General features: G+C 44.5%; 1 protein-coding gene across 1 annotated transcript; it reads left to right on the plus strand.

Annotated features, from left to right (window-relative positions):
• The first annotated feature begins 4,221 nt into the window (after positions 1 to 4,221).
• Positions 4,222 to 24,592, plus strand: NUS1 (NUS1 dehydrodolichyl diphosphate synthase subunit). Its single transcript, XM_090038523.1, has 5 exons — positions 4,222 to 4,812; positions 13,936 to 14,058; positions 15,779 to 15,931; positions 19,070 to 19,169; positions 21,253 to 24,592. Exons 1-5 carry the CDS (start codon positions 4,416 to 4,418, stop codon positions 21,341 to 21,343), a joined length of 864 nt encoding a protein of 287 aa, XP_089894649.1. The 5' UTR covers positions 4,222 to 4,415; the 3' UTR covers positions 21,344 to 24,592.
• The last annotated feature ends 612 nt before the right edge of the window (positions 24,593 to 25,204 follow it).

The raw sequence follows: 25,204 nt of genomic DNA on the forward strand, positions 1-25,204 counted from the left end.
GTTTCAATGTGTTTCAAGCTCAAAACAGTGAAATCAAAATGAAACAAAAGCCTTCAAAACAGCTTTGAAATGAAACAAGGGCACGCAAAACATTTTGAAAGTTTTGAAACATTTAAAGTTTCAAAGCTGGGCTTACTTGGCTTTCAATCCCAGTTCCAGCTGGCAGGAGCAGCCTCTTGTCATTCAGCGCAGATCCAGGGGCTGCATCCCCTGGGAGGATTCTGGCACATCCCCCAGCCATCCCTGGGGTGTGGGCCCTTGGATTTGTGTGCTGGATAACAGCATGCTGTTGCTACCAGGTGGGGCCAGCAGCGGCACCAATTTTCCCAGTGCTGGGTGCAGGCTGGTCCCAGCTGGCAGCAGCAGCCTTCTGTCATCTGGCAGGCAGGTCAGGGGCCCATACCCCTGGAAGGAGTCCAGCACAGCCCTCCCAGGGGTGCAGGCCTCCGGATCTGCTTGCCGGATGACAGGAAGCTGCTGTTGCCAGCAAGTGACAGTTTTGCTTGTCAACACCCTGAGGTGCAGTTTCCTATATAACTCTGCACCTATCTCCTTGAAACTTGGCAGGCTTTATTCCTTCAGAAGGAGCTACGATCCCTGCAAGTTTCATCTGAATCAGGCGAGAAATGACAACGTTATAGGCAGTTTCATGCTTCCCCATTATAGCCTATGGGCGAACCATCAAAACAGTTTCGATGAAATGAAATGGAACTGTGCTTTCAAAACTAAACAAAACTCAAAACGAGACACTGATCTGTTGAAACATCGAAACAGAAGTTGAAGCAGAACGGTGCTGTTTCGCACAGCCCTTCTATTCAGGATGCAGTGAGGGGTCACTTGACTGTGGCTTACTGTAATCTACCTCTTTCCTTCTGAACTCTTCATTCTATAAGGGAACAGGGCAAAGACAGCCCTGTTCTTTTGATGTTACTAAGTTGCAAAGGGGAAGGGAGTGGGGGGGAGAGTCAGGTCAGGGACAGGGCAAAGTTAATTACTTAGTAAACACAGTCGGGAAGGGGATGGCACCCCTGAGAATATTAACTGATTAGGAGCCAGCAGCTACTTAAGTCCACAGCAAGGGGTTTGCCTTTACCCCCTGGGGCACAGCGTGGAGAAATTCAGCAGGGAAGCCAGGAGTGGCAGACCCAGTGCTGGAGTAGCTTGTGGATAAGACCGGCTAACTGGGTGTAGGTAATCACGGTGACTGATGAAGTAAGGAGGTGAGAAAGAGAGGAGAAACTTACTGGCTGAGAGAAGGTCCCATGGAGAAAGGATCTGTTGGTACCGCAGGAAAGATGGAAGACAGTGGGACTGGAGTGGAGCTGACTGACTTGGGGGAGTGAGCTACTCAGTGGTGGAGAAAAGGGAGACTGCGAGCTGTGAGAACAGTCAGGGTGGTACACAATCTTCAGGGAAGTTACTAATAAACCAATTTTCTTTTATCCTGTTTCTGGGGTGATTTACTACACCCTCTCCCTTTGGGGAATTACCTTCGTATTCTTCCATCATTCCAAAGCACGGCAGGCAAGTCCCAGGGAGAGAGATTTCGTTATTCACCCCCACCCGGCCGCACATAAGTATAAACAACCTTCTCCTTTTTTTTTAATGGTCTAATGTTCCACTAATCAAGCTATTCTTTCTTCTGCAACTCTGCTGTCTGCCAGCTATGGTAATGTAGCTCCCATTCCACAGCCCTGAATACTGTTTTTAACCCTAGAGGAAAACTTTAACTTGGGTGTAGAAATATCTTTCAGTAAAGCAAGGAATGTCCTGTCAAGATGCTCAAGAAGGCTTGATGTTGTTTTATGCATTTGAAAGAGATTAAGTCTAATGACTAGAGGACTAAAGCAGCAACATCATTGGAGTTTGTTTCTGTTTTCTTGCCTAGTTTGTTGTGTTATCAATACATACTGTACACTATAGCAAACTAACACACATTCCTATAAAGCTATTTTCATTTCTGCTTCAGTCTTAAATGGAATAATACATTTGGGCTACATTAGTAAAACCTCTAGTTTCTTTTCCCTGAATAAAAATATATATTGTGTTATATGTGACGAACAGTCAGATTCAGGAAGATGTGCACTGGTGCACTTGCACCTCTCTTTGATTCTTGCTCCACCCAAAGCTTAAAGCCAACTGCCTGGCAGTAGCAACACCACTTCTAGTCAGGCTATGCTGAGAGAGTCAGTTGACTTTGGGGTCCTTTCAATCTACCCAATCCCTTGTAAACTTTTTGTTCTACAGGTCTTTTTCATAGAATCATAGAAAATTAGGGTCAGAAAAGACCTGAGGAGGCCATATAGTCCGACCCCCTGCTTCAAGCAGGACCACCTCCAGCGGTATCATCCCAGCCAAGGCTTTGTCTAACACGGCCTTCAAAACCTCCACGGCTGGAGATGCCACAACTTCTCTGGATAACCTCTTCCAGTGCTTTACTACCCTCCCAGTTGGAAAGCTTTGCCTAATGTCTAACCTCAACTTCCTGTTCGAGCATCTTGCTGTTCCACTAGTCAAGCTAGCCTTTGTCCTGCTGCCTAGGAGCTGCTCCTGGTAAGAAAGCTCCTGTTTCACAGATTGGTTTTAATTCATTCCAGCGCCATTACAGTTGGTTTGCCACCACATGTGCCACCCTTTTTCTGGTGCAGATTTTTTTGACATCAGAATCTCCGGCATCTGAAAATAGCAACGTGGCAAACACCTGCATGTATAGTGTGTGTGGTTTGCAACACCACAGACAGGTCTGTGGCAACTCAAACTGCATTTGTATGTCTGAGGATGTGCCCTTTGTGTTCTGAATAAAAACTCTGGGCTGAGCTCTTGGATACATTTCACTGCCTCTCCAGCTCAGGATCCCTCCCAGGCAAACACCTCAGGCGTGGTGGTGAGGTCCTAAATATGAAAAGAGTGTATTGGAAGCTTAAAATGATTGTATTTGCTGAAAAATATCCTATGCTGAAAACAAAAATTATAGGAATAAGTATGCAAATAAGTCATCTTCTTTACTTTATACTGCTCACTGTACGTGGAAAGTGAGTGAGAACTGGGTCATCAAAGTGGAAGTGTTTCTTTATTGTGAGGCAAGCAGTAATAAGAAAGCACTGACTGTAAATCCAAATCTCTTCTTGGCCTTTCAGGTCAGTTCAAGTGTAGTCCTATACTTATCTGGCGGGGGAAACACCGTGACCACCGAGGCAGCTTTCCTAGTTGCAATGGGGGACAACCGCTCTCCTGGCATGGAGGTAGTTACCCACAAAGGTTATGTATAGTTGATCTCCCACTTAGCTGATGGAGTGGGAAGATCTTGGCTTTATGCCCACTTCATGGAAAAGGGACACCCCTCCCTAGCTTACCCCTGGGGCATCCAAACCCCAAACCTCAAGGCTTAGGCCTGCATGTAGGATGCCACCGAAGGATTGGAAACATCAGAAGCCCCAGGTGGGGTGGAGAATATTTGCCAGTAGGATGGATCTGGACTGACTCTCAGATTTGGAGTTGATTTGACTTGGAACACAAAAAATTTAAAAAAAAAAAAAAAGAGAGAGACTGTAAATCCAAAAGTTGCTTCCTCGCCTCTTGTGGGCTAAGATCGAGTATAGGAAATTTCTGAAGAGGATGCTTGCCTGCAGTTTCTGGGGGCATCCAAATCCCAAGACTTCCAGACCTGGACATGCACACAGGACACCTGCCAATGGGTTTGGGCGTATCTGAAGCCTCAGGGCAAGAGGTTGAGACAGAGCATGCTTGCCGGTTGTAGCGCCCCACAGGGTGGCTAGAAGGATTGACTTCTGCCCACTCAATCTGTACGGTTTTTGGAACGATTGTGTTCTGCTCAGTCGATACGATTCCCAACTGATTTGGCCTATCTGACATAAAACAAACTCCCAAAAGTTAGTTAAGACTGCCTGAGAGCGACTTGGAGTTTTGCATACGGTGCATCAATTCAGCTGCCTCCCAAGTCACTGTACATTTCGATCACTTGTAGTATGGTCTATCATTCATGGTACAAGGGTTCAACTCCTTGCACACATCGGGCAACTACAGCACCCCGGCCCGGCAGCCCTGGGCTACCTGCCTCCGCCTCGCCGCCCGCACTCCGCCAGGGGCAGGGGGGCGCTGCGGCGCCTGGAGGCAGCGCCCCGCGGAAGCTCCGTCTCTTCCTTCTCAGCCACGTCATTCATGCCGCTGTCCCCGGAAGCAGCGGCGCCGCCCGACGCGCCAGCCAATGAGCGGTGGGGTGAGAGGTCGCGGAGGAGGATGGCGGTCATAGCGCGCGGCGGGCGGCTGAAGCGGCGGCAGTGAGGCGCGAGGATGGTGGTGACGGCGCCCGCGGCGGTGACACGAGACTGAGCCCGTGTCTGAGCCTCCCCTGCGTGCCCCCCCCCCCGCCGCCGTTGAACGGCCGTTGCCCGCCGATGGCGATGAGCGGCGCGTGTGAACTGGTATGGCGGCTGCTGCACGCGCTCCTGTGCCTGCAGCGTGCGCTCCTGGCCTGGCTGCGGCGGCGGCGGCGGTGGCGGGGCCGGCCCGGGCCCCGCGCCTGGCTTTGGCGCCGTGCCGCCGCCGCCTCGTGCGCGCTGCTGGCTCCCGGCGCTGGCTTCGCCTTCCACAAACCCGGCGCGGCGCGGAGGGTGCCCGGCGGCCTCGGGCGGCGGCAGCGCTGGCGCCTGGACGGCCGCGCACTCTCCAAGCTGCCCGTGCACCTGGGGCTCGTGGTGGCCAGCGAGGAGCCGAGCTACGCCGACATGGCCAGTCTGGTGGTGTGGTGCATGGCCCTCGGCATCTCCTATGTCAGCGTCTACGACCACGACGGTGAGCCCGGGAGGGCTGGGTCTCCTCTGTCTGTGCCTGACCCATTGGGGGGAGTGGGAGGGTTAGATCTTTTCTGTCTACCACTTGCTGGATCAGACCCTAGGTCCATCCAGCTCAGACTCCTGTGTCACACAATTGAGCCACCAGGGACTGGCGTCTGGCATGTTTCAGGGCCACCCTGACACCTGCCGCTTCTACAAATAGAGGGAGACCGAAGCTTCTTTGCCGCTTCCTCCAGGAGCCCCTGCTGAGGTTCTGGCTGCGCTGCTCCCTGTGCCTCTTCCTTTATACACTCCCTGTCTGTGGCCCCACCAAGTCCCAGGACCTCTTGGTCAGCCTCCTCCCAGGCCTGGTGAAGTGGGCTATAAACCTGACCAGGAAGGAGGCTCTGTCTGGGAGCACTCCCATCTCTGGCTTTTTTTATTATTATTGTCATCCTTTTCTGTAGCCTCCCCATTGGAAGGATGCTAATAGATTACCTGGTGGGCCTATGCCCACACCCCTTAAGATTTGACAAATAGACCTGTCCATTGCCCCACCAAATCCTGGACCTCCTGGTCAACTTCATGGCTCTGGCCAAGCTGGCTACCTACCAAACCAGGAAGGAGGCTCTGGCCAGGTGAACCTAGGCACGTGTGGGGTTGTCTTCCTCTTGCAGTCTCTGGGCACAGTTTAAATGGTTGGTGTCCATAACCTTCCTTGATTCATTTGGGGGCAGTGGGTGCTGGCTAGTGTCTGCTTCCAGTTCCTTTGTTATGAACCTGTGACTTGCTCGCTTCTCTATTTTCTTTTTCCAGTTGTACCAGGTAATGAGTTGTTGCCCCCATTATTAAGGGAGCTTTATAGTATTACTTTGTAGGCATTGACCCCATCAAACCTGTGAAATAATTACTCCTGCTGCTCTGCTGGCTTGGACTAGCTTCAAGATCTGGGACTGTCCCAGACAATCTGGGATGTATGGTCACCCTACGCATTGGCCCATGTTCCCCTATGGCAGCGGTTCCCAAACTCTAACAGATTGTGCACCACCAATTTCTAACAACAGGACCTTAAGTACCACCAGCAAATTTTTGTCATGTAAAGTAATTATAATCTATTAACACATACCACTGACAAGTTGACTGCGTACCACAGATTGGGAACCGCTGCCCTATGGCATATCAAATAGGTCTGTGTCGCACAGTGGCAGAGTGGATGCTAAAAAGTACAGTGAACAAGGTATTGAGGGAGGGAGGTATTGTGTAGTTTGTTTTCTCTGTGTGTGTGTGTGTGTGTGTGTGTGTCTGTGTGTGTGTGTCCCACACTTGCAGCTTGCATCACTTAAAGTCTGGGAAGTTCTGATTCAGATGTAGCTATTGAGCATGGGTGTTGGGGGCACAACAAGTGCCCCTTTTCTCCAAGAATTAGTCAAATTCCTTTTTTGAATCTGGCTAAACTGTCAGCTTCCACAGGTTCTGGTGGCAGTGAGTTCCATGCTTTCATTACATACAGGTGATTTACATTAAGAGTCATAGCAGTGGGATTACAAAGTGCTTGAAAAGGGAACTTCCCTGTGTCACTTGTTATAGCAATCCTGCTTAGTTTAGTTCTTCAAAGGAGGGACAGAGGTGACAGGCCAGGTGAGCTGGATATTTTTTTAGCCTGTAGCTCTGGTGGGGAGCATGTTGGGGGCAGGCTTTACTGTAAAGAGTGCTTGTAAATGGTTCCCTGAGCAGGACACCTCAATGCTGTTTTCACTTCAGGGGTAGATGGAAGTCTAGGCTTGACAGCAGACCACAGAAACTGTTCCCAGATTGGTTCACCATAACTTTGTTTCATTGTATGGCATGCACGTTGTCCCCAGGTAAATGGTTTTCTGGGAGTGTAGCTGATCGGGTCTGAAGTGAAAGAGAGAGACTCTGATACAGCTGCAAAGAGAGAAGGTCCTAGGGTGGACTGGGTCCCAGAATCCCCTCACAGAATTTTGTCCTGCCTTCTGTCTCCATCCCCAGTTACTAGGTGCTCATTTGGCTGCTAGGCAGGGACCTTCAGATAGTTCCTCTTTCACTCGACTCCACAGTGGGAAGGCATGTGAAGTTTCCAGCTGCTTGTGGCTGGCATGGATCTCCACAGGGGGTGTGAGTTGGAGGACTGCACTTTGCTCTTAGGATGGAGCACAGGTGTGATGGTGGAATGATGGCAAGAGCTTATGCCAGGGTTGTGGATGAGGCCCAGGGGACCATTTGTAGGTGGTTTGTTTGCAGTGGCTTGGTTACATCTCCAGGATGATGTGGCTGAACAGGTAGACTTAGATCAGGACCAAGCCCTTGAATTTGAAGCCTTAGGTGCAGTCAGCAGTGAGGCGAGAAGTCTAATGCATTTGCATTATGCCATGTTATTGAACACACACGAAATAGCAGTGATCTTTAGTTTCTTCCCACCCACCTTTGTGCTTACCCAGATGGCATTGTGGTACCCTGCTTGGCAAGTGACCTGTTGGTGAAACTAGCAAAGTCACGTGCTAGGCAGTGGGAGCATAAGATCATCTAGCTGCTTGGAAATGGCAGCATCTCCAAGTGGTGCCTTTTTACTATGTGAGTTGCAGGCTAACACAAAGCAGTTGCCCATTGTTGAGCAAAGGAGGCAACTTCAGTGAAGAGCCCTTCTTGATGTCAGTGGTGGTGCTGGTGGAAATGAAGGAGACAACTCTTGCATATGTGTTGGTGCCAAAGTCCATAACTTCTTACCCATTGCAGTGGTTGCAGGTAGATGCTAAATTGGACTTCAGAGACAGTTGATCCTGGTGGAATGATACAAGTAAGGGATTTGATGATGGTGCAAGCTTCAATTACTGTACCACTTCAAGAGATTTAAAACAACTTTAGAGGTGCACAGATACATTGGTCCCTATTGTATCGGCAGTGATAAAAGGAAAATTGACGTTATCGGCAGTCAGCTTTTTTTGGATGACGTGGCCAATTAATGTTGCCAATAAATGTTGTGTGCATGCGTAGGGGGGTCAGATGGAGGCCCCCGCACTGAGGGAGGGAGTGGGGCTGGAGCAGGGGCAAGGGCAGGTTCTGTCCAGCTGGGGCAGGGCAGGGTGTGGGACAGAGCCATGGCTTGTCTGCGGGGGGGGGGCCCTGCTCCTGCCTCTGTGTGCACCCCTAGGGGAGGCATCAGGAGCTTGTGCCCCCTGCATTTGTGTATGGGGTGAGAGCGGGTCATTGCTGCACACTCAGGCCCAGCACTGGGCTCTTCCTGGTGGGGGGTTGGGCTGGGGCTGTGCTTGGGGTGGGTGGTGGCAGCAGCACTGAGAGGGTTGCTACAGGGGTGGAGGGCCTGCAGCCACCCCAGAACTTGCTGTAGCCCCCCCCATCCCAGCGCTGCTGCTGCCCACTCTGAGTGCACCCCCCAACTCAACCCCTCCCCTGGGAAGAGGCCAGTGCCACCCACAGTGGCAGCCCCTCATTGCCCCTCATGGATCTGGGGAAACAAACTCCCTATGCCTCCCCTGGGAGTGTGTATGCACCCCTCTCTTTCCCTGCTCCTTTCTTCCCAACAGACTTACCAGTCGGACACCGCTCTCCAAGCTGCTGGGCTATATATCAGCAATTGGATTGATATTAGCCAATATGGCTCATTAATGATCAGTCATCGGTATTGGCCCAAAAAAATCTGTATTGGTGCACCCCATAACAACTTTATAGGTTCTCCTGGCCTTGACATTATGCCTTAGGTAGGCCTATGTATCCTGGGAGTTGCCTGGATAGCTGTGACCACTGAATGAGGAAGTGAATATTCTTAACGGAAAGAGGCCTTGGATTGTGGTGATGAATATATGCACAATTTATTGGGGAAGTAGTGTGTTGCTAACAAAGAGCATGAGAATACATTCTGGGGAAAATGGTTCATTTGCCTTTAAAGGACTGGAAACTTGTCTTTTTAACTGAGCTTACTTGCTCACTTCACTCTGATTGTGTGCCAGGATAAAATTTTATAGATGCTAAGCTATGTGAAGCTGACTGACACACAAGCTTATCTTTCTACACTTGATGGAGTGATTTGCTAGGCAAGAATTTATCATGACCAACAACAGGACACTTCTGTCTTGTCAAATAAGTAAGATTTGACTATAACAGATTTGTTGATCAGGGTTAGTTGATGCACTGGATAAAGTACATCATATAGCTTTTTCTAGAGCATTGTTAGAAAAGCAGCAGTAGAATCAAAAGCTTGGTACAGCTGTATAGATGCAGCACTAGTTTGGCTGCTACTGCTACTTGAAACATTTTTTTTAGAAGTTGTGGGTTTGGTTAGTTTGTAGAGGGAATCATGTGATGACCATCAATAATAAAATAACAGAGCAATTAAACACTATAAGTTGTAGTGGCAGTCACCTCTTCAATGGATTACTTGAGAATATGAGTAAGATAATAGTCGAGTAGTGCTTCAGAATGAAGGTGGTATACCAAGCATTTTCAGTGCCCAGGGGGCAAGTAGGTAGAGTTAATCTGTTGGGTTCCTGATGCAAGCAGCAGCAGCCAGTGTATGTAAAGATTCCCTGGCATCCCCTTTAGATTGGTTCTCTGTCTTTTCTTCCCTCCCGCCCCCGTTACTTTACTACTTCACAAACTTTGACTTTGTAGATGTGTTCAGTATTATGATGCAACTCTCACTGTATTTATATGATGGAATCTGGTCTACCTCTGAAAGGCTTCCTACATGTAAAATTTTGTCTAAACTAATGCTTGTAATTCTTAGTAGGACCATCTCCACCAAGATGCTTTTTGTTCTGGTTGTATTATAATACAGATCTGTGGTTCAGACCTCATTGTGCTGTGTACCATACCAATGTGTGGTAAGATACATTTCCAGACTCAAAAGGCCTGTGGTTTAAATAAATAAAATATAACGGGTGAGAAAGAAGGAACACTATTCCATGTTTTAAGATATCACTAAAATATAGTTGTTGGCATTAGTATTGGGGATTAAGTGCATCAGTTTGGGGTTGGGAGGAAAAACCTGCAGCACCCTTATAGGCTCAGCAGTGCTACGTTGGATAGCACTACAGAAGAAAGAGACTTGGCGCATGATCAGAGGTCAGGAAAACAGATCTTATGATGACAGGCTGAGAGCCATGGGACTCTTTAGCCTGGAAAAGCGCAGGCTCAGGGGTGATCTGATGGCCACCTATAAGTTTATCAAGGGTGACCACCAGGATCTGGGGGAACGTTTGTTCACCAGAGCGCCCCAAGGGATGACGAGGTCGAACGGTCACAAACTCCTGCAAGACGGTTTCAGGCTGGACATAAGGAAGAATTTCTTTACTGTCCGAGCCCCCAGGGTCTGGAACAGTCTGCCAGCAGAGGTGGTTCAAGCACCTACATTGAACACCTTCAAGAGTAAATTGGATGCTTATCTTGCTGGGATCCTATGACCCCAGCTGACTTCCTGCCCTTTGGGCAGGGGGCTGGACTCGATGATCTCCCGAGGTCCCTTCCAGCCCTAATGTCTATGAAATCTATGAAATAAATTTAATCATCAGACGACAGTCCTTAATACAGTAGCAGGTAACTGCAGAAAGCAGGTCATATACATTTTACAGTGTAATGGTTTATGACTGATTTATCATTTATTAGCATGGTAGAAGTTGTCTTTGAGATCCAGTAGCTGGTTGTGGAAGAAAGCTAAAGAAAAATATTCATTATAATTTAGTCGATTGGCTAAGAGGGGAAAATGAAGGAAAAAGATTATGAAGGCAGTGTTGCCCATGAAAAGACATTCTTCCATGGCTATAGGAAAAAAAGTAAAATAATTGTGGGATAAATGCTTGCTTCTTACGGGAATTTTTTTGAGTAATTTTCCTGTGATGGTGAAAGCCCTACAAACATGTCAGATTTCCCCCGAAACATTCTTATTATATTATTTGTGTGTGGTGTTTGGCCCTTAGAGGGCAAGGACATGACCTTTTACACAAGAGCCTACCATAAAGGGGTCAGGTGCAGTGGTTTCTCAGTTAAGACTTATTGTCATATTCATAGATTTCATAGACATTTGGGCTGGAAGGGACCCCAGAGGATCATCGAGTCCAGCCCCCAAGTCAGCAGGGATCATAGGATCCCAGCAAGATGAGCATCCAAATGTGTCCTTGAAGGTGTTCAAAGTGGGTGCTTAAATGGCCTCCAACGGCAGTCTGTTCCAAACCTTGGGGGCTCGGACAGTGAAGAAGTTCTGTCTTATGTCCACCCTGAATCAGTCACAGCGGAGTTTGTGAGCATTTAATCTTGTCATGCCTTGGAGGGGCTGTGGTGAACAGACATTCCCCCAGATCCTGATGATCACCCCTGATAAACTTATAGGTGGCCACCAGATCACCCCTGAGCCTGCGCTTTTCCAGGCTGAAGAGTCCCATGGCTCTCAGCCTCTCTTCATAAGGTCTGTTTTCCTGACCTCTTATCATGCACGTGGCTCTCCTCTGCACCCTCTCAAGCTTCTCCACTTCTGAGCCTATAAGCACCGTGCAGGTTTTTCCTCCCAAGGTGGAGAACCTTGCATTTTTTTACAGATCCCCTGATGACCTATCATGGAACCCCAGGACTCCACAGAACACAATTTGAAAACTATTGGCCTAGAAAAATCTCTGTACCCCAAACTCTGTTTGTTAAGCTTCACACTACAGACTTCTCTTGAAAGTAAAGGAGTTCTGAATCTCCTGGTTATTCCAGAGCCTGCTAAATGGCATTCTGGATAGGCCTCTGCTACTTTGCATGAATAGGACTAGTCATTTTTCAATATAAATGGCTGCATCTTAAGTGGCTTATGCTACATTTGAAGAACAAGAATTGCTGTTCTAACTACTCCTTTTTGATAGTGCCTCCGTGGCTTTCCAAGAAGCAAGTGTGTGTGTGTGGGAGCTGTCAGAACTTGTGGGATGTTGCCCTTGAATGGCTTAACCTTGGTGGAACAGGTTTATCTTACGCTGCAGCCAGTTTTGCAGGACCACCCATTCCTTCCATCCCCCAAATTGGTGTATGACTAGAGAGAAGCAAGCCTCAGACTCCAACCTTAATGCTTCCAGCTGAAAGGAGCCTACTTGTAGCTGTTTGGTTACTACCACATTTCTTCCCAATGGCCTCTTGTCTTACTAGCTGTATGAAGGGATAAAAAGAGCAAAACTTGTAGCCAAATGCCAGGTGAGGTATTCCTAGAAATCCTCTTTGTGCTCCCTTACTACCACTAATTTTTTAACCAAGTTTTTGAGCAAGAATTTTTTTAATGTGTACACAGGATTAACATACAGGTTCTTCAGAAACATCATCTTATTTAAACCTGAAACCAGCATATAGAGAGCTACAATGCATTCCAGTCCAAGCTTCCCTTTTGACTTATTGTGTGGGCTGGATTGTTAATATTATGCGGGAGCATGGCATGTGGGTACAGATTAAGCAACTATCAGTGTCCTTGTGAAGGGTAGATTCAATAGGACATTAATTATTTATGATCTGTCATTTAATGTGTTCTGCACAAGCAGTGTTACTTGCCATTGTTCAATTTTTGTCCAACCAGTTGTTTCAGAAACGTCACCTATACTTACGCTCTCCCCTATAATTTGTTACTACTATTTCCCATGATAAGAATGGATTATTGTGCTACACTGGCAACACACACAATTTAACTTGGAAACAAAAAGCCCACAATTCTTTTGGATACAGTTGTACCTCCCCGCATATTGCAGTATGGACTGTGACAATGTGCTGCTTGTAATATGCATCAGTTAAGACAGCTATCCCTAACCTTGTAAGGGGCTGCTGGCATGCAAGCAGATGAAGGCAAGAATATAATTCTGTAGAGTCTAATATACCACATAGAGATATGTTTGCTTTGCCATTTCTTGTCTTCTGTTGGTAGAGAGCAGTCATATTGGAGGTATGTTTTTAGTATATTCCTGGTGGCTTTTACCAGGCCCGGTAGGCAAAATTACCATGGCTTCTTGTATTTGGGTATTGCTTTATTGGGCAATAAACTACTTCAAAGTGAAGTAATAGTCTAAGCTTCAGTTGAGTAAGTTGATCCTGTCATTGGCTAATACTTAATGATAAAAGTTCTCACTGTTCTTGTAGCCTCTAAAGGTCATGCCTGCCCTAGCTATACATCCTTGCATAATTTGGTTTACAAAATGCTTTAAAGACACTAACAGGTAGAGCTGGTAACTATTCTTAAGAAGTTTTTTGAAGAGACTAAGGCAAAACTCGAGACTTACCCATGGTCACTGGGGGAGCCTAGTGTACGAATGGCATTAAAACAGTGATGGTGCTGACTTCCAGTCTTCTATATCAGTGGTTACCAACCTCTTTTTATACTACAGCAAACTCACTCAAAGAATTTTGGCGGACCATGAATAGAAATATCTAATTTACATATGTAAATGTGTAAACCCAGGTGCAAGTTGGGGCACCGTAGCTGTGGGCACCAGGAGACTCTTCAGGGGAGGAGGCTGTGCAGGTGCCCCCTCCACCCTGATCCCAGCTGTAGGCCCTGCCCAGCCAGGCCCTGGTACTTGCTTCTCAGGCAGTGCCTCACCAGGCATAGCCATGGCAGCAGGATGGGGTGCATGGAGCTGACTGCTTCCTTCCCAGGGCTGCCCAGCTTTAACCCTGCACGTGACTGCCAGCAGCAGAAGCTGCTTGCCCAGGCAGACAGACAGGGGTTTGGGGGGGGGCGGGGGGGGGTGCTCAAGCCGCGGCCCAGCAGCCAACCCTTCATGGCCCTCTGTCATATATGATGTATATTATTCTCCTCTCTAAATTTTATCTAATGTGGAAATAGCAAATTGCCTCTAGAATGGGACAGCATTTATGCAATGAGGGGGTGAGGAGAGGGGGGTGAGTGAAGCAATGTTACTGCTCAATTCGAGATCAGGCAAGGAACAGCAACAGCACTTGCCTGACCTCAAGTTGTTTATATTTACCTTTATTCTCCTCCAAGGCCATACTGAAACCAGATTTGAGCAGTATCATCTGCTTCAACTCTCTACTGTCCTTGTGGACTCCAGTTTAAAGCTGACATTTACCGTCTGTTTTGTTTGCATAACCTTCTTTTTGAAAAGTAGACTGACTTGTGGCTTGCTTTTCTTTTTTAAAGGGATCTTCAAGAGGAATAACTCAAAGTTAATGGATGAAATTTTAAAACAGCAACAAGAGCTTTTGGGTCTAGATTACTCTAAATACAAAATGGAGTTTGCAAATCAAGACAAAGCAGATCAAGGTAGGGTTGATGGGACCCACCAATACATATGTATCATTCGTCTATATTCATGCATAACCCTCTGAATTCTTCTCCCTCTTCCTTCCTACCCCCTCAGTCCAATCACACTTGTAACCATTCTAAACTGGTGTTACATGCTTGTTCACAGGATCCCAAGCGTGATCAGGGACCATTATTTTCAGTGTGCATAAAAAAATGAATAATATTAATGTCAGCCTGTATATTGGCAGCTAATAGTCTAAAGTTGCCTGTAGGACTGAGGAACACCTTTTTGATGTGATGCCATACTAACTGACTTTTATAGGCAGGAATTCCTCTACATTTTCATTTTGTTTTGTTTTTTCTACTCATTAGCCAGCCTCTGTTTGCCACCCTTAGTGCCATGGCAGTATGGACAAAGCCTGTGGGATGGGTAGGAAGGAAAAGAATCCACGACTAGGTTTAAGCAGAGGTCCTCAACCTCTAGATTGTGGGCCAGTCCACAGAGCCATTTTCATTTGGCCCACGGGGCTTCCTACAGAGCCAGAAATTTGGTGATGGGGGAGTGGTGGCAGCATTGAATGTCACTCCCCTGTTGCCAAATTTTTAGCCCTGTAGGAAGCCCCATGTGCCAAGTAATACCAGTGTATGGCCAGACCTAGTAGGTTAAGTGGCTGGATTGGGGCAGCGGGGTGGTGGGGATCAGGCCTACAGAGGCATGTCATCTGGTTTGTAGGGTTCCCTGCTGGTCTGGAAATTTGCAACAGGAGCAGTGTCAATGTTAATTGCCACTCCTGCCAAATCTCCAGACTGGTGGGGAGAGGCAGTGCCCAGTAGGCTGGGTAACATGCCCTGTGTGCTAGATGTTGTAGGTGGCGGCAGGATTGGAGCGGGGAGGGGAGCAGATCTGGTTTGGTGGGTAGTATAGGGTGAAAAGGTTGTGTACCACTATCATAAAGTAACGAGAATCTGTTCTAATTTGCTAAGCAGCAGCACTTAAGAGGCGATGGGTTAAAGTCTGCTTTGTGTTAAAGTACAAGTCCAGTCACATCACTAACTTTCTCTTAGTCTTTGTATGTTTACATCTTATTGAACTAGCCCTAGCAGAATTGCTATGCTTGTCTCACTTGAGTTCCTTGATTCTTTTGCAAGCTTTCAGCCTTGCTTTGCAATGAGAACCTGAAGCTGGAACTTCTGTTTAAAGGCAGCTGGAAAATAAGAAAAACCAAGCACCGTTATGACTCCCAGCACTGTAACTGGGGGCAGCCAAGCATCCCTGTGCACTAATTTTAGAGGGAGCATGAGAATGGGAGCCCTCAGTGAGCATTGACAGAGATGGCAACAGCTGAGGGTGCTTGAGTCTCTTGGGGTTACTCTGCCTCCTCTGTGCCCTACAATAGTGCTTCCTCCCTCCCCTCAGCTCTGTAGCGCTTGGCATGTTGTGTGTCCTCTTGCATCTCTGCCCAGAGCACCAAAATTGCATCATTTGGCTTTTATCTTTTATATGTAGAATGTGCAGCCTATTAAAAAGGTATGGGAGCTGGATCCAACTAGCAAGAAACCTGTGACTTGCAGCATGACTTGTTACCCTGACTTTGTGTTTTCCTTTTCCTTTAATTTTAGCTTATACCTGCAAATCAGTGCTTTTCAATAGTTCATCAATAACCTAAAGTCATAAGCAAATATGCTTTTCTTTTAGAAATATAGTTACTCTAAAACTACCTTTATTCTCTGCTTGCAGTTTTAAATTGCCAATCTGCGCTGAAGGTGCTGTCCCCAGAAGATGGAAAAGCAGACATAGTGAGAGCTGCTCAGAACTTTTGCCAGTTGGTAGCACAGCAGCAAAGAAAATATACAGACCTGGATGTTAATGTCTTGGACAACTTGCTAAGTAGTAAGTATTATATAGTGCCTAGAGGGAAGAAGGAAAGGAATGCCTTATAGTAATCTCCTTACAGATAAGTCCTGAGGAGGACATCAAACCATTAAGAACTTCTGTCCATGTCTTGATTCCCCTAGCCTCTCATAATATTCTCAGTCTTTTTCAAGATACTCATCCTTTAAAATAGTTTAAAAAACGCTGTTTTCCTTTAGCCTCCTCTCACCTTTTAGTTGTCATATCATTTAGTTGTCTCTTCCTGCTTTAGAGGTTTAGTAATTCCTCCTTTTGAGACCTCTTTAACTGTCCTATATATTTTTTTTTCTAATAAATCTTTACACCTCTGAGCATTCTGTATACAAAACAACCTTCCTTCTTTTTGATGAATGGAGAGAAGCATGCTGGAGACAGCTGAAAAAAAATTAAAGCTGTCCTGACAACTTGAGTTGCTTAGGTAACTTAAGTTTAAAGGCAATCTAAGTGATATTGATCATACAGCAGAACAGGACTTGAGCAGTAGAGAGACTCTGAGGCCTGGCTTACATAACATCCTTTTGCTGCTCAGTTCTTCTGCTGTGGCAGCAGAGCTGCTATTGTGTTAGCACAGTTACCCCACAACTGCTGAATGGAGGAAGGTTTCTGCCATCCAGATGAAAGCACATAAAGACACTCCTGCTCCTTCAGCTAGAGAAATTTTGTTTCAGATAGAAATGAAGTTTCTCGATTTTCCAAATTCAGCCTTTAGCTGGAAAATTTGACAAACTGGTACACAAACGTTCCCACAAATGTAGGTGTGGTAAATCTCTCTGGCATAGTTCAGCTTGCATTTTATTGGGTAAACCACATGCAGTTGAAGACAGCCTGTGGAAGATGAATGGGATATCACTTTGTTGTATCTGAGTCAAAATATTTATCCAGGAAATGTGGACTTTAAAAACCCAGGTATTCCCACACTTAAACAGCTGATTTCTACCGGACTTCAAATGACTGATAAGCTGCAGTGCTGAATAGAGGCATAATCACTTCTCTAGACATGCTGATAACACTTCAACCAATGCCATTAGCCTTCTTAAAGATAAGGACACACGGTTAGCTCATATTCAGTTTATTCTCCACTGTAACCCCTAGGTCCTTTTCTGCAGATCTGCTGCCCAGCCAGTCATCCCCCAGCCTGTACTGGTGCATGGGATTGTTCCATCCTAAGTGCAGGATTTTGCACTTATCCTTATTGAATCTCATGAGATTTCTATTGGTTCAATTCTGCAATTTGTTTAGGTCTCTCTGAATCCTAACCCTACCCTCCAGCATATCTTCTAACCCCACTGCCTCGCCCTGGCTTGGTGTCATCTGCAGACTTACTGAGGGTGCAGTCAATGCCACCTTCCAATCATCGATGAAGATATTTCACAAAACTGGCCCCAAGACCAATGCCTGGGGCACTCCACTTGCTGGAGAATGTTGCAATAGCTGCTTCTCAAATATGGAACCCCTTACCATCTAGAGCAATGATTCTCAACCTGGGTGCACTTTGGAGTATTCTGAGATCCTTTTGGAAGTTGCCGTGAGGTGTGAGGAGATAAGTGCAGGCTTGAGCTTGTCTCTGCCTGGCCACTGTCCTGCCCACACTGCCCAGCCCCTCTGCAATTCAGTAAATTAATTAGCTCTTACCTTGGGGTGCTGCTTCATTCACAGTTGATAGGAATGGAGTATCTCAAGTTGAGAATCACTGATCTAGAATGACCTAGCTCTTCATATACTGTCCCTATTTATATTTTCCTTGGCATCCACCAGAACTGGTTTAGGGATGTCATCCTTAACTGTTCCATTTAATAGCTGTTTATTCAACAAACTATCCATGAATGAGTCTAGTTCCTTTTTAAGCCTGCCTATACTACCCTTAGTCTGCATCACCCTTTCCTCCCCTTTAAAACAGAAATGATGAAACTAGCCACCCTTCTAAAGTGCTTTTGTTTGTTGATGGGAAGTGCTGTAGAACAGCTATGTAGTGTATTTGTTCGTAGGAGTTGGGAACAATGAAGATGTACAGTAGTAGCTTTGGAAGTAAGAAACCTAATGGTTTGTGTATGCTCTTGTTCTGTGTTAAAGGAACCTTACTCTACAAACCTGTTTCTTACTGCTGAATATTCTTTATGTATGCTTTCTAATCTGGGGTGCTTCCCACCTTCAGTGCTTTCTGGGAACAGTTGCTTAAAGGATTTCTGGGAAATAGAAAACTTTCAAACCTGTGTGTGCAGATCAGGCTGCCTTTATAGATGTTTGCAGACATGTTAACATTTACTTTTCTCTCCCAACTCCTGCACTAGCAATCAGTGGAGTTAGCAGTATCTTTCTGAAATGCCAACCTAGCAGCATGTGATAATTAAGTGATGCTGTGTCTGGTAGCTGATTGAATGAGGAAGCCTATCTCTGATGTAACTGGCAAACTTGTACAGCAGCACAGATGGCACATCTGGTTTTAAATGGATGAAGACTGAAGCCATCTGTATATGCACTTGACTTGCATAGACGTGTCTATTTAATGACGGCACATACTTCTGTCTGATAGTATAGAGAGCTTCATTTGTCCATAAGTATACCTTCATTTATCATTTATATTTATATAATCCTTAACTTGATCTTCACTTTAACTACTAGAAAATAGGATACAGACTTTCTATTTTAAAAATTTGCATAACTCTCTCCTTCCAATGGCAGGGACCTGAGAAGCTTGAATGTTTAGTTTGTAAACTAAGCAAAGATATAGAAAGATCACTCTGTGGGTGATCTTTTTCTTCATGTAGGTGTTCTATATGTTGCACCAAGAGGCTGCGATGGCTCAATCAGTAGCAGCCAGTTTTCAAAGGGACATGGAGTTGTCTGCCTTGATGACCTTTGAAAATGCACCTCACTGATAAGATGGTGGGGTGTGATGATTTAAGTGGGACCAAGCTAATGCAGCTGGTGAAGCATGGCACCAAAACATGAAACTCTTTTGAGCAAAAATGTAAATGAAGAACCAGGGCATTTAAGGCATCCTTTTGTGCAGGCTTAGCTAGTCCACTGGTTGCTGGGTATTGTCACGGTGTACTCATTCCATATGTATCTTTTTTTTGACTACCACAGACTTAATAAATTTATTCTCTTGCTTTGTAGGTACTAAAGGTTTTCCTGACCCTGACTTAATATTAAAGTTTGGTCCTGTGGACAGCACGTTGGGATTCCTTCCTTGGCACATAAGACTGACAGAGATCATGTGAGTTGGTGAACTGTGAATTAGTCCAGTAGTTCTCAGTCTTTTTAGACTCGGCACCCTTGAATGATCCACAACACCCTTCACAGAGTGTTAGCTCTTTGTTTTCATCCTTTTTTGACTGTAGGAAAAAATAGAGCTGTTTTTCTGTTGCAAAGGACTCAGACCACAACTGTAGATTTCAGTTTGAAATCTCTGATTTTTATCTTGTGAATCATTTGCAAACCTAACAGTGCCATGACACCCTGGCTGGGAATTGCTCCATTAGTTCATCGTCTTCATTGTTTTAAGCTAAAATTCTTAGGTGCGAGGCTTCCTATATTATCAGTGTCCAAAATGACAAAATTCCTGCAGTAAACAAAAGCAGGTCATATAAGATCTAGCTGAGGTAGTAAAAGACTAATTGAAGCAGGTTTGTGAAAAGAACAGAAATGAGATCCTTATTTTGGTACAATTCATCGGTACAGAATTGACTGGATTTCACTCCTAAGGTTCTACCTGCCCCACAAGAAATGCACAATCTATGATCCCTGTAAAAGTTTGTGCTTTTAAGGCACAGGTGGAGTAGTGCATGCAGATATGCCATGCATCTCTCTTAACCCCAGCTCTTCCTCTCAGTGTCATTTTTCCCCTGATCATGGCTGGCAAAAGAATTCCCCCTTCAGAAGTACAGTCAAGCCCATCTTGGTTAGGATGCCTTGAATCCTTCTATTGTGTGCCTTTTTTTATCTGCAAGGTTCTTTAGGAAAAAAAAAATCAGCTGTTTATATTCCAGTGGCTCTATAAATGAATAGGTTTATCAAACTGTCAGTACTGAGTTTCATATGACACTGTTTTACATCATCTTGTTTCAGGGTGACTGAAGTTTGTTTCAATGAATGCATACATTGCTGGCCTTTCCTCTCTGAATAACTGCAAGATTTTGGCTCCTACATTTTTTCTTCCTGAGAGTTAAACAAGGCTCTGTTGGCCTCTGCCCATATTTGCAAGTTGTTAGAATGAACTTGTCAGTCTCCCGAGTTTAATTTGAAGAGACTGTCTGCCAGCATAGATGTGAAAGTAGGACTGGAAGGGATCTTGCAAGGTCATCTAGTCCAGCCTGCTGGTAAAGGCAGGATCATCCTTGACTCAACCATCCCAGCCAAGTGTCTGTCCAAACCGCTCTTGGAAATTTTGAAGGATGGAGATTTCAACTTCTCTAGGTAGCCTGTTCCAATACTTAACTACCCTCTAGTCAGAAATCTAAATTGCTTCTGCTGCAACTTAAGACCAACTGTTCGTACATACCCCAAGCCATCTACAAAGGGATATTTCTATGTCTGAAGCTGTTAGGATAAGCACACAATACTTGTGGACTTTTTTTTCTAGGGCTTTTAGGGGAATTTTGGAAATATCTGTAACTGAATACAATAAATCATTCCCACAGAAGGCTAAACATCTAGGGGCTAAGAAAATACTTTGACACTAATTTAAAATATTTTGACACTAATTCATGACTGTAGCAGCAATAAGCTGCTTTGATGTTCAGTGTTAGGAATGGCCTTTTCACTGCTACTACCCCCTGTAGTGGTCTTGCACTCAATGTTCAATGTTCTTGTATAACTCTTTCCTCTTCTAGGAAGGCTACTTAAAGTCCAGCAAAAGTATCCTTGAAAAAATAAGTGGCAAAATGTTGACAGAATATTAACGACATTACATTAGATGTTTAAGCATTTTGAGAGTAGTGGATCCCCAAGAAACTTGTACAGTTAATTATAGTAAAGTCAATTACTTGTTATTAATGTCAGATATTCTAGCACTGAAATTACAGTTGGTCTTTGAACACACATTTTTCAGGATGCCCCATAAACAAGAGATTTACATTTAAAATTGGAAAAGGTATCTAGGTATTTAACTACCAATTTAGTTGTTTCTGTTGAGGTTGTAGATAATAAGCTCTTTGTTTTGGAGGGGTACCAAGATATTAAAACAATTAATGGTGTGACTGACTTAAATGACCAAAAATAGTCTACTTCCTGACCAGCCATATTCCTTTAGATAAATGACTTCTCATTTCATTCTTCCCATTTCATTTTTGCTTCCTTAGTTCTTTGCCTTCACATCTGAATATCAATTATGAAGACTTCTTCTCTGCCCTCCTTCGCTATGCGGCTTGTGAACAGCGCTGGGGAAAGTGATACATCTGAGCACACTACAACCAGTTTTTCCATAGGAAGGATCCTCTGTCTCTGTTTACAGGCACCTGTGATCAGTACAAATCCAGTCCATAGTCCTTTTTTAATTTATCAACAAACTCAATAAAAGTGTCTTACCTTTCTAGAGAGTCTGTGTGTGTGCGCGTGTGAGAGTCTGTTAATGGGGAGAGGGGAACATAGAGGTTTGTTTCTCTGTGCAAAAGACGTTGCATAAATGTAAGCATAGGTGCTCAACAGCTTAATGTCCCCCACTAATTTGGTTTTTCTTTTCTTTATTTATTTTTTCTTACCAAGATGTGTAAGAGTTCAATGTATCATTGTGAAATCTACAGGGCAGTGTAAGATGTCATGTTGATTGAAGGTATTTCTCAAATTGGTGGAAGAATAGTCAAACATCAGATGTCCGTCCATTCCAGTTTTTAGCTGTGCTGCTTGTAGCTGAGCACTTTGGATCTAATGACCTGGTTAAATGTGTCCATAAATGTTCTGATAATCTTAAAATGGAATGAAAAAAATTCAGTAGCAGGATAAAAAGCACAGGTAACCAGTTTTGGAATCTGAAGAGACCACAGGGACTCTAATTTTTTTTTTAACTTAAGTGCATTAGCTCTATTAGTCTCCTACAATATATTCGGTCTTCCTTGTTAAAGATAACAAGGTTTAAAAACTGGCTATTCAAAAGTTTTTATCTACAACTTCAAATAAGCTCTCTCTTCATCCAGGGAAATCAGATTCTTAGTTCAATTGCCATTAGATTTGCACCACCCCCAATTATATTTTGATATTTTGAGAGGCTCAAATTATGGTGTCTAATTAATGTAATCTACTTTTTTTTCATATTGTACTGACTTTTAGATTTAGAATTTAAGGGCAAGTAAACTTCTAGATGGGGGGTTCTAAGTGGAGACAGTTAAATATGTGATTCAGGTTTGTATCTTTTGCTTAGAACCAGGAAACTACTCTGCTAGTTTTTGTTTCAGGAGCAAGTACAAATTGTCACCACACTTTCTGTATCACTGTTTTACAGTGGCTCAGTGTGTTTATTTGTCAGCTGAGTCTCAGACTGTTGTCTAGAACGGGGCTGTCCAACTTCCAAGTGGCTGGGAGCCACACAGTGCATGGGCAAGGGCCATTCCAGGGTTTGCCATGGGCCTCTGGGCCACACAGATGTCCCTGCTGCTGTGCCCACATTCTTCCCCTGCCCTACTGCATTGTGTTCCCCGCCTCCCCTTACACACACGCACACATTGCACTGCACTTCCACATGGCCGTGGACTTTTCTCTGCTCCCTGCACTGTACCTGCCTTGGGCAGGAAGAAGCAGCTGGAGGAGGGAGGGGGAGCCCAAAGCTGGCTGCTGTTGCAGTGGGAACAACGCTGGGGGGAAGCGGTGGCGAAATGGGAGTCTGGGGGGTCACAACTTAACCCCTTGGGCTGCATGTGACCCACAGGCTGCCAGTTGGACAGCCCTGGTCTAGAAATATACATTCTGAACTGAACTATGTATTACGTGTAAGTTTGAGTTCAGAAAACTTAAACATAACAGGGTAAAGGATTAAGTGAATACTCATTACTGTGTTGCTCTCAACGTTTGAGATCATGAAGCAAAAATGTAACAGGCAGTAGGGCATTACATCCGATATCTGCGGAAAGAACCGTGGCAGTTGTAGAACTAACAACCTCTTGGCAAGTGTCGTCATGCAATTAAGCCTGCAGGGAAAGTACACTTGAAATAAGCTGTTTTAAAAATATTGGTTGACAAGATTTCATAATTTGGGCCAAGCAGTACCTAAAAGCATCTGTTAAGTTTATTGCTGAACATGGCTCTGAGAGTATATTGACTTTCTGTCCATGAGTTCATGGAACTTGTAGAACAAGTGTTTCAGCTCTCTGTTCATCTTCGGCTTTAAACAAAGGTAGGAAACCTAGCCAGGTATTACAGAGGAAATCTCTTCAGTTTTAAAAAGGGAACTACCACATTTTAAATGAATGCTTTTGTAAAGTAGCGCCCAATGTTTTGTCATGAAGGGATGTAATAAATGTAACAGTGCAGATTTGTAGAAGATATTACTTGTTAGCAGTGATGCTTTATTTTCCTTTCTTTTAAGATAAGAGGCTATTCCAAAAGGAATCTGTTATAAAACATGATCTGATTCATTTCATGCCCTATGTCAGAGAAAGGGACTTTGATCAAGTTGCTGACTGCACTGAGCTGATCCTTTCAAGGACTAGACAAACCCTTACAGTGTATTTAAGAATCTTTGTGGGCTTTTGATGTTTACCCTCTTTCTGTTGTGCTAGAAAGATGAACACTTAGGTGAAATGCTTTCTTGGTTTCTTATAATTGCCGTGAAAGAAACATTTTCCCAATAAACAACTAAATATGTCTTTGAAAGGATTTGGTGACTTGTTCTTTGAGGGAGATGCAATAATTTGTTTTAATACTCAGTATTAAGAATCCCATTTTCTTGAGGTAATGACCACCTTTTCTAAATCCCAAACTATGATGTTACCCAAGCAGTTCTGGTACAGGCAGTAAACAAAAAAGATGAAGAGAGGTTTAACTCTGTTCTTAAATTCTGTCTTTTGATTTTTGCAGCCTGCCAAAGAACACTTTACCTGAACTGCTTTTGGCCTCTGACAGGCTCAGGTATATCTGAACTGAAATGGTTTTCTGCCTCAGAGTCAGACCTTAATATTAAGGGTTCATTTACACAAGGACACTTGACTGAAGGTGTGAATTTTAAAGTGTGTTGAGTAAACAGCATTAAACTTTTGTGCAGACTTTTATGTTCAGAATTCAAATGGCCTTAATTTAGTTTGACAGTGAAGTAAACTAAGGCTGCCTGAATTCTGAGTTCAGATGTCCACAAAGATTTAATTCAGTTCATGTAGTACACTCTTACATTTGGACCTTCAGCTAACTGGGATTAACTTTTCTGGCCAAACCTGTGTAGATGAACCCTTAATGAGCTGTGCCAAATGCACTGTGCATATCCACAACTTGATCTTTTGAATGTATGTCACTGCAGTTACCTTTCTCTTCCCCAGCTTGTCCTGTGTGAAGGTACATTGTATAACTGTGACATTCTATATGGCTGTAGTCTCTGGCTACTTGTAAATAATGTGTAAAGCAAGTTTTTATGATTAAGGAATCAATTTATTGAACTTTATTATTGAAAGTTAAACCTGGATCTGTAAAACAGGAAATCAATAAAAGAATATAATCTTTCTACAGGCTATGGTGTTATATGAAGACTACCTCTATGAGTCTTGGTTGGGGAAATAGTTTTAAATTGATTTACAGTTGAATTGTATCCCTCTTCTAGCAAGTTTTCTAGAACCAGACTTATTTTGCAGGTTTACCCCCTTTTTTTTCCTATGAACCTGTCTTTAGTCTGAATAGCTCCTGTCCACATGATTTCAACTATTGTATGCAGCATCTTCCTGGGAGCTTTTTTGGGAAAAGGTGAGATTTTTATGGCCTCTCTTAATCCCTGCATATTCGTAGAAGTTAAAGTCTGTATATTGCCTGGAGAATCCCAGACTCTCAGCCACTAAAAAGATTCTGTGTCTTCTAGTAATTCTTCCTTATAAGGAAGAGGAGTTCCTGTCTCCAGTTGAAAAGGAAGCAAAAACGTTTAAATGAGTTAAGGAATTACTCCCACTTGCTCTGCCCATACTTATTTAATGTGCTTCTAGGCTTTACATTTTTGTGGCAAAGTCATCAAACTGGCTGCTCAATTGAGGAGTGGCTGCTTTTGCTGGCAGCCAACTAGGATAAAACTTGTGATGGATTTGGCTAGTTTGAGATGCAATACTCTGCCATAAATGGTTTGGCATC

Source organism: Crocodylus siamensis, chromosome 1, assembly GCF_052110815.1.
Source record: "Crocodylus siamensis isolate JL-2025a chromosome 1, ASM5211081v1, whole genome shotgun sequence".
NCBI lineage: Eukaryota > Metazoa > Chordata > Crocodylia > Crocodylidae > Crocodylus > Crocodylus siamensis.